Source organism: Cololabis saira, chromosome 12 (assembly GCF_033807715.1).
Source record: "Cololabis saira isolate AMF1-May2022 chromosome 12, fColSai1.1, whole genome shotgun sequence".
Taxonomy (NCBI): Eukaryota; Metazoa; Chordata; class Actinopteri; order Beloniformes; family Belonidae; genus Cololabis; species Cololabis saira.
This window is the reverse complement of record NC_084598.1, coordinates 9,994,717-10,006,844: the sequence shown is the minus strand read 5'-3', so window position 1 is coordinate 10,006,844 and position 12,128 is coordinate 9,994,717. Positions and strand designations below refer to the sequence as shown.

General features: G+C 42.5%; 1 protein-coding gene across 2 annotated transcripts in view; it reads left to right on the top strand.

Annotated features, from left to right (window-relative positions):
• Positions 1 to 12,128, top strand: part of scube3 (signal peptide, CUB domain, EGF-like 3) — a 116,369-nt gene that overhangs the window by 57,401 nt on the left and 46,840 nt on the right. For both annotated transcript variants that reach the window (XM_061735419.1, XM_061735417.1), the window contains exons 5-6: positions 6,344 to 6,490; positions 9,559 to 9,675. In XM_061735419.1, coding sequence (XP_061591403.1) covers positions 6,344 to 6,490; positions 9,559 to 9,675 — 264 coding nt within the window. The remainder of the gene's footprint in view (positions 1 to 6,343; positions 6,491 to 9,558; positions 9,676 to 12,128) is intronic.

Below are 12,128 nucleotides of genomic sequence, written 5' to 3'. Positions count from 1 at the left end.
TGGATGGAGTGGCTTGGATCGCTGCTCTCTATGAACGCAGTCGCTGGAGGAGAGTCACTCTCTTGACCGGCGCGCTGCCCTGTTTGACCATCTGCGTTGCAGCTCAGCCCAACCCAGTCTGGTTCTTTCCTCATTCTCCTTTCCATGCGCTGACATTTTTATCCTCCCATTAAAACTTTTAAGGGCCCATTATCTAAGAGGAAGGAATGTTGCTTTAATAGCATGTTGGCTCCATTCTTAGGCCCCTTCCTTTCAGTTTGTTTCCACCCAACAAGGTAGCTGCTTAAAGTTCTCCAGCAAAGAGGAGACCGTCTCTGTATGACAGCGGCTCAGCGTGGACCGTGAGCCTTCTTTTCAACTGCCTCCACGCACTCAGAGCAGACTATAAACCCTTGGCATGCCTCGCGCTACTTCAGCTCCATTGTCTCGGTCGTCCCACTATATGGTTCTTAGGTTTAAGAGTGCTTGTAGCGCTGCGGTGAAGAACTCGCGGCCTTCTTGGTTCTTTTGTTCCAGGATCACAGGAGCTGGCGTCTTACCTGGTGGTGTTAATTTTTCTTCATTTGTTTCTCGTGTCATGTTGAAACTCGTGCCTTTCTGCCGAAAAGCTTACTGATGTTTATTTTGTTGGTTTTAACTCGGGTGAAAAGTCACACAGGGATACTGTGTAGATGATAGATTTAAGGGCACTTCTTCTTGGCAAGTCAGATGTTTAGCAGTTTCCGATAATACTTTTTTTCACAAGATTTTGATCATTATAGGTGGTTTGTTTCCGAGAGAGCACCCAAGATAGTTTTAGATAGGCAGATGCTAAATGTGACACGTACTTAAAAGAGAAATCTTATTTCTTTTTTGTTTTAAAGCACAAATTGACTCAATGTCCTGGGGTCTTAAGAAGGGTTAGGGTTAGGGTTAGGGTTAGGGTTAGGGTTAGAGTTAGAGTTAGAGTTAGGGTTAGGGTTAGGGTTAGGGTTAGAGTTAGGGTTAGGGTTAGAGTTAGAGTTAGGGTTAGGGTTAGGGTTAGGGTTAGAGTTAGGGTTAGGGTTAGAGTTAGAGTTAGGGTTAGAGTTAGAGTTAGGGTTAGGGTTAGAGTTAGGGTTAGGGTTAGGGTTAGGGTTAGGTTAGGTTAGGTTGTGCATGACATGATTTTGTCAAAATACAATAGAGACAAAGTCCAGAAGTTGCATTTTCATCCGTGGCAGAACACCTCTGCTTTTAGGAGCTGTTTTTAGCGGGGAGGGGGCTTTCCCACTGGGGTTCACCTCTGGACAGCTTTGCCACATCATGCAAATGCAAATTGGGACACAGATTACACTCTGTAACCCCTAAAGCACATTATTACAGTATCAGAGCATAAGCCAAACTTGAATACCCATGTTAGACCAGGTCGAGTCGAGTCGAGTCGAGGTCACATCAACATACATCAAACGGATCATTGAAAAAGAAAAGAGAAGGAAATACAGTACGTGACCCCCAGTTTTATTTTCATGTCATCCTCTTTCTCTGTGTACAGTTCTGTCCCAGACAGTTCACACCGACGTGTCTTTGGAGCACAGTCATCCCGAGACCTGTGTTGGACAGACTCAGCCTGATCTAACACCACGCAACAAATATGTCAAAAATCCAGCCGCGTTCCCTGAGCTGAACACAGTTTTAGACCTGGGGAAAATAAAGTTGTTTTTTCTTCACTGGCAGTCACTACTTACATTTTCTCTTCAGCTCTAAAGCAATAAACAGTTTTTTTTTCCTTAATATGTGCCCTCCATGTCCTGGAGACACTGCCACTGATCGCTAACACACTAGAGGAAAAACACACAGATAAATTTAACTTAAATGGCTTTATTTACAATTGGTCCCTTCATATAAACAGGATAATTCTGTTATTTCTTTGGACATGAGAATGAAATGAAGCCAGCTCAGAAACAGCTTCCTGGGTTATGAGCACATTGGAACCCCTATAAGTCCAGAAAGCTGTTTTTGATGTCACTGTAGAGTAGGAATGGGCGATATTTTACCGTTCACGATAAACCGTCAAAAAAATTCCCCACTGTCATCTCAATTTGTCATCTCACGATAAAAACGATAAATTCCCTTTGGTGACGTTTTTGTGTAAAGATGATTTATGGTTCTGTGTTAAATCCACGCACAACGTACGGGAAGGAAGGAAGGAAGGAAGGAAGGAAGGAAGGAAGGAAGGAAGGAAGGAAGGAAGGAAGGAAGGAAGGAAGGAAGGAAGGAAGGAAGGAAGGAAGGAAGGAAGGAAGGAAGGAAATGAACCTGAAAGAAATGAGCCAGAAAGAAAGAGAAAGAAAGAAAGAAAGAAAGAAAGAAAGAAAGAAAGAAAGAAAGAAAGAAAGAAAGAAAGAAAGAAAGAAAGAAAGAAAGAAAGAAAGAAAGAAAGAAAGAAAGAAAGAAAGAAAGAAAGATAAATTCCCGTTGATGACGTTTTTGAGTAACAAACATGGCGGATCTGAGAGCGAGATAGATTTATAGTTACAAAGGTGGAGTTGAATTGGTATTTTTTTTATCGTCATTTTTATCGTTATCGGGATAAATGCCAGAAATTATCGTGATACATTTTTTAGTCCATACCGCCCATCCCCACTGTAGAGTGGGAACAATACCGGTTAATCAGTTCTGCCACACTGGATCAATGGAGAACGTGTGTTGTGATTGGCACGCCCCGCCAATAAAATCTGATTACACCCTGCCAGTGTTTGAGTCGTAGTATCTGCAAGTTGGTATCATAGAAACTATTTCCGTTGAGCATTTTTGGAGTATAGCTGCAAATAGGTCCATCAACCGTCTGGTATTAATGCCTGCTACTTTTCAAGTGCTCCATAGGGTTTATTCTCAGTCTAACAAAGAAGCAGAACACCAATGTTTATGGTCCCAGCTTGAGACCAGGTTGGATCCATGAAGGAACACGAGGCCCGAGCTGCAAACCCGGCTTCACTTGTCTGTGTTTGCACTGACGCTGGTTAGCTTCGCCCTGCCGTGAGAAACACAGAAGCCGTGGTGGACAAAGACCCGGTTTGTGGTGGAGTGAAACTGAGAGGTTTTCCAGAGCAGGCATTGTCTGTGCTTTTCATCCTTTCTTTTTCCCCCCGTTCTTCCTCTTTGTGGTGAGCGCCGTCACCCTTCCCTCCTTTCCGGTTCAGCCAGACTTGCAGTCAGTTTCATATAACCTGTGCGTCGCATCGTTGCCAAACGGTGCTGTGTTGTAGGGTTTTTAGAGGACTGCATGTAGTCTCTGGAGAATGTGAACTCCATAATCCCTCACTCTGTTAAGGGGGAGGGATTATAAAAACATGCAAGCATAAATCAGCCATAAGTGGGACCATTAAAGTATGCATCTTTTATATTGTTTTTGGCTGATTTACGCCAAAAAAAACCATGCAGTGATATATTGTGATTCTTAAAGCAGGCTATGTATTTATCGGACAATAAGCACTCAATGCTAAACTTGCCCTCTGAGACACATCTGTCATTTTTTATAGCGCAAAATTGTAGCATCAGATTTATTGGCCTCTGGTGGAAGGATCACCTTTAAGTGTTTGGTTCAGAGGTCACAAACTGTGCTAGGAGGATGAAATTGTGTGTACGCCATATTCCCCCTTCACCAACGTGTGCAGTAGCTGGACGGCTCCCGCCTGTATCAGGCCATGTCCAAACCCACATCCACCCTGGATTGCTCTTTAGCTGACATTTGAATAGCTCTTACTCAGCTCCAAGTCTTCCCTCTGTCCAATCGCTTAAATACAAAGTGGTGTGCGGCATATTTTATGTATTACAGGTCAGCAGATTATTACCGTGATTGATGGACAGATTTTTATCATTTCTCTTATCCATCTGTAAAATGATGTTTTCTTTCTGCTTCACATGAGTTAGTAAAGATACAAAGTAGAGGCCCTTGGCCGCAGGATAGAGGGGAACTGCTTGCGGTGGCCGGGGCGGCCGGCTCTGGCCTGGACTAAAAGGGCCGTGGTATCAACAATTTGGCTCAAATTGGTCCTCGGGGAGAAGAAAGTCCAGGTTCTGGTTCCAGCCTGTCATTTAACGAATGGAAGGGTGTCTTGTTTTCATGTCGAGGGGCTGCATAAAATTAAAGGGAGGGTGAAAACAGAGGCTTGGGACGCATAATAAAACCTTGGTGAGTAATCTTTACGCCACTGGGGACTGATTGGAAATCCAATCCTCCGTTAGGCTCGTAGATCTCTGTTTCTCACTGCGACCGCGTATAGAGGCGCAGCCGGGAAAACACATCACGGATTCCACATTTTTACATAAAACATCCCTGAAAACGGCAGCGCTTTAAAGGAGCTGCTCTGTTGAACCTCATTCATGGTCACTTCACTCAGCCCTGAAGTGCTGGGGGGGTTTTTGGGAGGAGGGGGGGGGTTGAAGTTAGCCGTTAGCCGTTGCACTTTGTACCCAATAGCTCACCCTGTCTGCAAGAACGTCAACAGCCCTGACAGGAATGTCTGAGAGGATTGTATGACCTTCTGACACGTGTTGACAGATTTAAAATGATGGACAGTATTTTTATAGGAAGCCAGAGCTGAGTCTTGGGTTGGCATCAGCGAGTTTTTAAGATCAGGCGGGACAAATATTCCCTCCCGGTGGAAATGTGTGAGAAATAACGTTGGCTGTTTTCTCCTGAAACGTGTATAAAAACAAGAATATAAGTATAGCAGGTACAGTAATTGGTGGCAGGATGTGGAAAACCACCTTCTATCAAAGTGAAATTGATTAAACTTGCGGCTCTTCAGGCAGAAACGTGGGATCTGCCGTATGACGTAGCTGTCAAGATTTACACAGCTAATTTAATGGAATAAATTGTTCGGTTATTCAAATATTTTATCTTTATTTTTAAAGAAAAATAGCAAACAAATGTCCCTATTGGGAATGAAGTGCAATTGAAAGATACTGTAAATCCTCCTTGAGTTTAGTAAAGTGACAACATTTACAATTTTCTTGACCAAACAAAGATGACTAGACGAGCTCTGTCTGTAATGCAGACAGCTGCAAAAAAGGAAAATCCATTTTCCGATTTTCCTTTTTTTAACATCGTCTTGATTAATAAATCCGATTTAGATTTAAAATCGATTAATCGCACAGCCCTACCTGCTACCATTCAAGTCACTTATAAAGCATCAGCGCCTTTTTAAGACCAGGCGGGACAAATATTCCCTCTCGGTGGAAATGTGTGAGAAATAATGTTGGCTGTTTTCTCCTGAAACGTGTATAAAAACAAGAATATAAGTATAGCAGGTACAGTAATTGGTGGCAGGATGTGAAAACCACCTTCTATCAAAGTGAAATTGATTAAACTTGCGGCTCTTGAGGCAGAAACGTGGAATCTGCCGTATGACGTAGCTGTCAAGATTTACACAGCTAATTTAAAGTTTACAACACACAAGGTTACATGTGATTTATTATGTGTTGACACTCCCACACACACACACACACACACACTCGGTTTATAGAACAAAAAAGTTGGCTAATTAAGAAGCTGAGACCTCCAAACACCCTTCAGCGTGACAGCAGATTTAATTAGACATTAATGGAGTTGTCCTCTTGCTTACCGGCTCCCTGTCCACCAGAGGAGAAGGTTAAAAGCAAAGGAACGTGGAAGGGTTTGCCACTGCATGGGTAGCGGCGTCAGGCTTCGGCCGGGGACTGAGTGAGGAGCCTTGTGTCACTACGGCGCAGAGCAAAGCAACGGGAGCTCTACATCCATGTGTCAGAGTCGCCGACGTGACATTGCGGGTTATTCCAGGAGCCGCTCGTGCTGGTATCTGCTCTCTGGTTTATACGTTACATCCAGCCGTAGTCACATGCTTCCATTAGTGCTTCATCCTTGATGACTCATGAAAGTGTGCAATCACTTTTGATTATGGCCGCTGCAATGAGAGTTAAACCAAGGAGTTTTCTTCTCTTTTTCCTTTTCCCCCCCTTTACTTTACGGGGGGATTACCTCAATTAAAATTACAGGTTTGGGGGATCAGCTCCTGCTGGGAGTTTTATCCTTTCTTTTGGCAGCCTCCCTTTTTTATAGCCTGAAAAGAGTGAGCATGTTCCAACAAGTGCTTGAAGCCTTTTTTTTTCTGGAAGGGTTACGGGCCCGTCAGTCAGCAGCAGCAGGCACGTGAGCTACAGAGAGTCACAGAGCGTGACGGGCGTTTGAACATTTTTGGCCCACTTACCATCTCTTGTGATATTTCATGTAAACCAAACTCTTAGTTTACTGAACGGGTGTTTGGTCTTTTAGAAACCTGTGTGTAATCTTTATGCCTGCAAAGAGATAAACTGTCCCCTCTGCCGCCGTTTCCTTCCACAGTGCAGCCGGATGGCACGAAGGAGGGGCCCACCTGCATGGACAAGAACCACGGCTGTGCGCACATCTGCAGGGAGGCGCAGAAGGGTGGCATCTCCTGCGAGTGCCGGCCCGGATTCCAGCTGACCCGGAACATGAAGGACTGCAAATGTAAGTTCCACCTCGAGGGGGCCGTTCACACGCTCACACGCAGTAGGGCTGGGCGATATGGACCAAAAGTCATATCTCGATATTTTCTAGCTGAATGGCGATACTCGATATATATCGATATTTTTTCTGTGCAATAATTGGGGTTTCCCCCAAAGCATTATAGCATAGCATCTCTGTTAGCTTCATTTTTTCTGAGGCAAACCCTTAAAAAAACAGTCAGTTTTAATACAAAGCCTCGTGCCAAATGTCACACAGGTACCTTTTATTAACAGAGGTCTGCACAATATCAAAATGTATAAAACAAATGAAATAAAAATAAACTGCCTGCATATATAGAATAAAAATGCTTCTTGAATAAAATAAAACAAATATCCCTTTCCTGCATAACAATTACATTAAAATACACTGTGCAATTAATACAATGTAGACAGTAACAGCAGACTTTTCCACTGAGGCAGTTGTGCAAATAACAAAACATTTGTGCAAATCTCAAATAAAACATTCAAGTCAATTTGTCACAAATAAGCTATATCAAAATCATAACATTTTTTTTTCTTTTCGATATAAACGATATTGTCTCGTATGACGGAGTATTAGGGCTAAACTAAGACAAAAAAAAAATTGGAAATTACGAGAATAAAGTCATAAAATTACGAGAATAAAGTCAAAACCTAATGTTGTGAGAATAAAGTTGTAATATTACGAGAATAAAGTCGTAATATTACGAGAATAAAGTCAAAACCTAATGTTGCGAGAATAAAGTCGTAATATTACGAGAATAAAGTCGTAATATTACGAGAATAAAGTCATAAAATTACAAGAATAAAGTCAAAACCTAATGTTACGAGAATAAAGTCGTAATATTACGAGAATAAAGTCATAGCCTAATGTTGCGTGAATATAGTCGTAATATTATGAGAATAAAGTCATATTGTTGCGAGAATAAAGTCGTAATATTACGACTTTATTCTCGTAATTTTACGACTTTATTCTTGTAATTTTATGACTTTATTCTCGTAATTTCCTTTTTTTTTGTCTTAGTTTGGCCCTAATACTCCGTCGTAGTCTCGTAACCTATCGCATTTTAAAATATATCGATATATATATTAAAATCTCGATATATCGCCCAGCCCTAACACGCAGCAAAGCGACATCATGGGACGGGTTTACAGGCTCCTCGGGGAAAAGGTGACTGGGGTTTGGAAACCCGGCCTGTGAGTGATTATCGTACTCGCTCCGTAAATGTCTCCCCAAAAAAGGTTTGATGTCGGTGTTGCGTTACCAAGGTGTAGCTAATCTCCTGAAACGATCCTCCCAGAGACCAGCAGGGTTTTCACATAAGGAGGGATCATTTACACAACCAGGGCGAGTGTGGAGGTTAGGCGAAGGGGACTGCTCTGACGGACAGCACACACTTCCTGTTGCCTCGCAGCAGAGATCATCCTGTCAGAGCTGGGGCCAGGGCTGATGGGGGATTTGTCTGTGTTTGGATAAGGATTGGAGAAGTGTTATTCTATAGTTTTTCTGTGACAGCCCAGGAAAAGGGCAAAAGGTGTCGGGATGGTAGAGTGCAGACAGGACGGCAAAGGAATCCTGGGCCCGATCGTGCTCTTTTCCACTCTGTCATCACTGTCATGTTGAAGTGGCAAGGTTAATGCTCCTTATACCTGCTGCCAAAGACGGGGGTTTGCACTTAAATATGTGAACGTGAGAACACTCTTCTCCTTTACATGCAGCTGGCATGAATCTTTGCTGCTGTGGAATATTGTGGATGTAACAAACCCGTCTTAATGTGCACAGTTCTTGCAGCCTGCCTAGCAGTTGGTAAAGAGTTTGAAAATTTAACCCCTCAATTTTCTTCCAATTCCAGTGGGTATATAGATGAAAAGCCTGCAGTCCCACTTATTCACCTAAGTGGTTACAGTGTGCCAGCTTCTGGAAATATCAGACAAAGGTCTGGCCTCTCTCCGCTGTGATGGAGCTTGACGTTTCGTAGCTTGTGATGATCAAAGTGGGAAAAATATGCTGGAAAGAAAACAACTCGGCAGCAATTTTTATGTTACTCTACAAACATGTTTGTGCTGAAACTACTGCATCTGTCACAATTTCGTAGCTAGATATCCTGGTTCAAATAAGGACAGTCGAGCAGGTTAGGATGTTTTCCTTATAGGTCGACAATAATAGCTGGCAAAGACAGGTTTTTAGAAAAGGTTACGCAGCAGCTTTTGGCACTTATTTCTGCTTTATTGCATTTAAAAAAAAAACTAAATTTGATTATTAATCTCTAGATAACCCATTTCGGTTTCGTTCTCATTTTATTTTCTTATTTAAGTTGAATTTTTTGTTGTGTCACTATATTAGTATCTTTTTATTTTTATTTATTTACTATTTTTTTAATTTTTATTATTATTTTTTGTTTTATTTTTTATTTTAATTTTATTTTTTTGCTATTCCCAAAGGAAAATTAATGATGATAACCGTGGGGGGAGGGATGGGGAGAGGGAAAAAAAAAAGAAAAGTATGTTCATCTGTTTTGCTCTGTATTGTGGAAACAATCTGCCAATAAAAACATATATATAAAAAAAAAACAAAAAAAAAACTAAATTTCCCAAAACAGTCTAAATGAATTAATAGCCAGAGGTACAAAAAAGTGATAAGGGGTTAAATTTTCTCTTAAAAAAAAAGGAATGAGGAATGGTGGCACATCAGTAAAAACTCCCTTCACATTACTGAAAGATATATATAGTTATTTTAATCTTACTGCAAACGTGCCCAGAACTTAGTAAGCAAGAAAACGCTGACTAATGTCTAGGGTTTGATTTGTTTGCAGAGCTCTAAGCACACCAAACTAAGTTACGGCTGCTGAGCCTAAGCAGCGCCTACGGCAGGCTTCAGTAGTTTAAAACAGCGTTCAGCCTGTCGGCGTTCTGTTCACTGGTAAGAATGAGTTGTGATTTTGTCATCCTCCTGAAAGAAAAACGTACAGCCTGGTAACTTTTGACTTTCCAAATGTGTGAGAAATACTGGCTCCTGTGCAGGGTTTGGATGATCTGTGCCTTCTTTCATAGTGACGTGCAACTATGGTAACGGGGGTTGTCAGCACATCTGCGAGGAGACAGATCACGGTCCCAAATGTTCCTGCCACATGAAGTTTGTCTTGCACAGCGATGGAAAGACTTGTGTAGGTGAGTCCTCTTGCCCCGCTACAACCACAACGGACAAGAAATTATTGTTTTTTTTTTCTAATTAAGAGTGTGCAAAACTGCAAACGATTAACCCAGCACCCTGTTTCCAACACAAAATGCAAATTTAATTAAGCTTTGAAATGAGATTTCTATAATAAAACTCAAGTTGAGATGCAGGATTTGTTACATAAACTGTATTCCTGATTCTTCTCCCATAAACTGTGACATACAAGGACAAAAGGCTACCATTCATTGTGCTTTTTTTTTTTCTTTTCTTCTGTTGCTACGTCGGTAACCTCGCTGTCCCCGCATCTGCTTTTGCTTCTCTCCCTCCTCCGACTTTACGCCGGACACTCCTGCCTTTCCCTCCGTTTTTATTCGGTCACGTCAGAAACACACACACCTCCTATTAGTCCTTGGGTCATTTCCTCCACTGCTTCCTGTCGGGGATTAACTCGCACACCTGACCTAACCTTCCACTGGCATTTATCAGTGTTTGCCTCAGTTGACTTAGGCTGAGTGAAAATCATTGGGCCGCCCGGGCGTTATTGAACCACTGTGAAGGGCACTTTTTGATCGGATGGAATCTTGCGGGTGCAGAGCCGAAGCCAAAGCACAGGTTTCAGAAGAGGACTGACGTTTCACTCAGACGAGGGGAATATTAGTGGTGATGTTTAAATGGGAATGCGGTCGTCATGATAGCACAGACGGGCCTCTGATGTCTCTGCCTGTTTAACCAAGCTGGCATCAGTAGTTTCTGTTCACACTCACTGTGCAAACCCGTATCAGTCAGTGCAGCTCGGATCAGCGGTAACCTGAGTTCGCCACGGGAGTTGGAGTGAATTGGACGAGACGTATGTTGTTTTATTTTCTAAAAGACAAACAGGAATGTATGGGAAAAAGGCTCCTGCGTTGCAGCCTGGTGACGTGGTCGCTCGGTCTCGGTGGCTGTTAAGTTTGAGAGCGTGGTTTTTGAATGGCGGCTCGCTAGCTCAGTGTTTCAGGATCCCCTTTTGTAACCGCAGCCCTGACGAGAGCCAGACCCATGTCAAGGTCTGGTCAGCCAACCTGTCATTATTGCTGCACCCTCGTAGGCAAGGACGATACCACAGAGTTGACTGCAACCAAATTATACGTCTTGGGCAGCCTTATTGAAGGCAGAGCAAACGTACGGTGCTTTTTGGCGTGCCAGATAAGGAAGCAATCAGCGAGTTAAAATCTCCGATTTCCCCCCACAGAGTCTGGGGTTACAGTGGCAGAGGCAGCGCCTCTCTGCAGCCGTCGCGCGGCTGCTCCGGCTCTCAGACACAACATTGTTTGATAAAAACCTCAACAAAACAGTCCATGACTAGCGACAGGAGAGCGTTTGCAACTTAGAGCTAAGACCAATTCTGCAGGTATTTCCAGTTTTAAAGGAAACTTTAATTACAACACATGCCGAAAGTGCTTTTTTTTGTTGCTTTTTAATTGAACAGGTGAGAAGTTGGATAGGTTAATACAGATGTTTCAGTGTGGAGTGCCACATTTTAACAAGATTATCTATCTGGGAAAAACAAAATACAACGGATAATTGGATTTTTCATTGACATTTTATTGTTAATCATCTTGGTGCTCCAAACAAACATTCTCTCAGAAATCATATTTTACTCCTCGTTTATAGTTTGAAATCCCACAAATGAGAAGGAAATGGTCTGCTGTTTGTGTAACGTTACACATGTCTTCCCTGTGCACCTTGAATTGATAATTATTTCTCAGCCGACCCATTCAGATATAGAATATCGATAGAAATGTCACAAAAGGAAAGCTCACTCCTTTCATTTCTCTGCGGTATTGATTTGGACATATTTATCATCCATTTGTTGCCTTTATCAGAACGTGACGCTGCGCATCATTACAAACTAGCTTTTACCTTCAGGGCTTGTGCCGGTCAGCTAGTGGGATGTTTCAGTGTGCTGCGAGGTCCAAACGGGTTCTTTCATATGTTCTGCAATATTTTCATTTATTTCCTTTGTGGTGAAAGTGTTTCCCTTAATTTCTCCTCTTTCAGCTCTATGCATACCGCAGGTGTCCGCAAAGCTGCTTCGGGCAGCCGCTGTCGTCCCTTAGGCCCTAACACGCACAAACTCCAGCTCTTTTGAAGTTAGATTTTTGACCCAAGCAATCCTTTAACAAAATCTGATTTATTTGTGCTGTGCACGTCGGTAAGTTCAGATATCGGAAAGGAGCAGCCATCATGTGGAAGCATTCATGCCATTAGCACAGCAAATCATAAACACTCCCAAATAGCAGGCAGATGCAGACATGCTCAGGAGTTCAGCCATCTGAAGAATGGACACACCATGCAAGGAACACACAAAGAGCATGAGAGGTGCATTTTATAATACAAGCTGAGAGGCGTACAAACAACCGTACAAACCTACAGTACATATCCTGCATGCATGCATCACATGCAT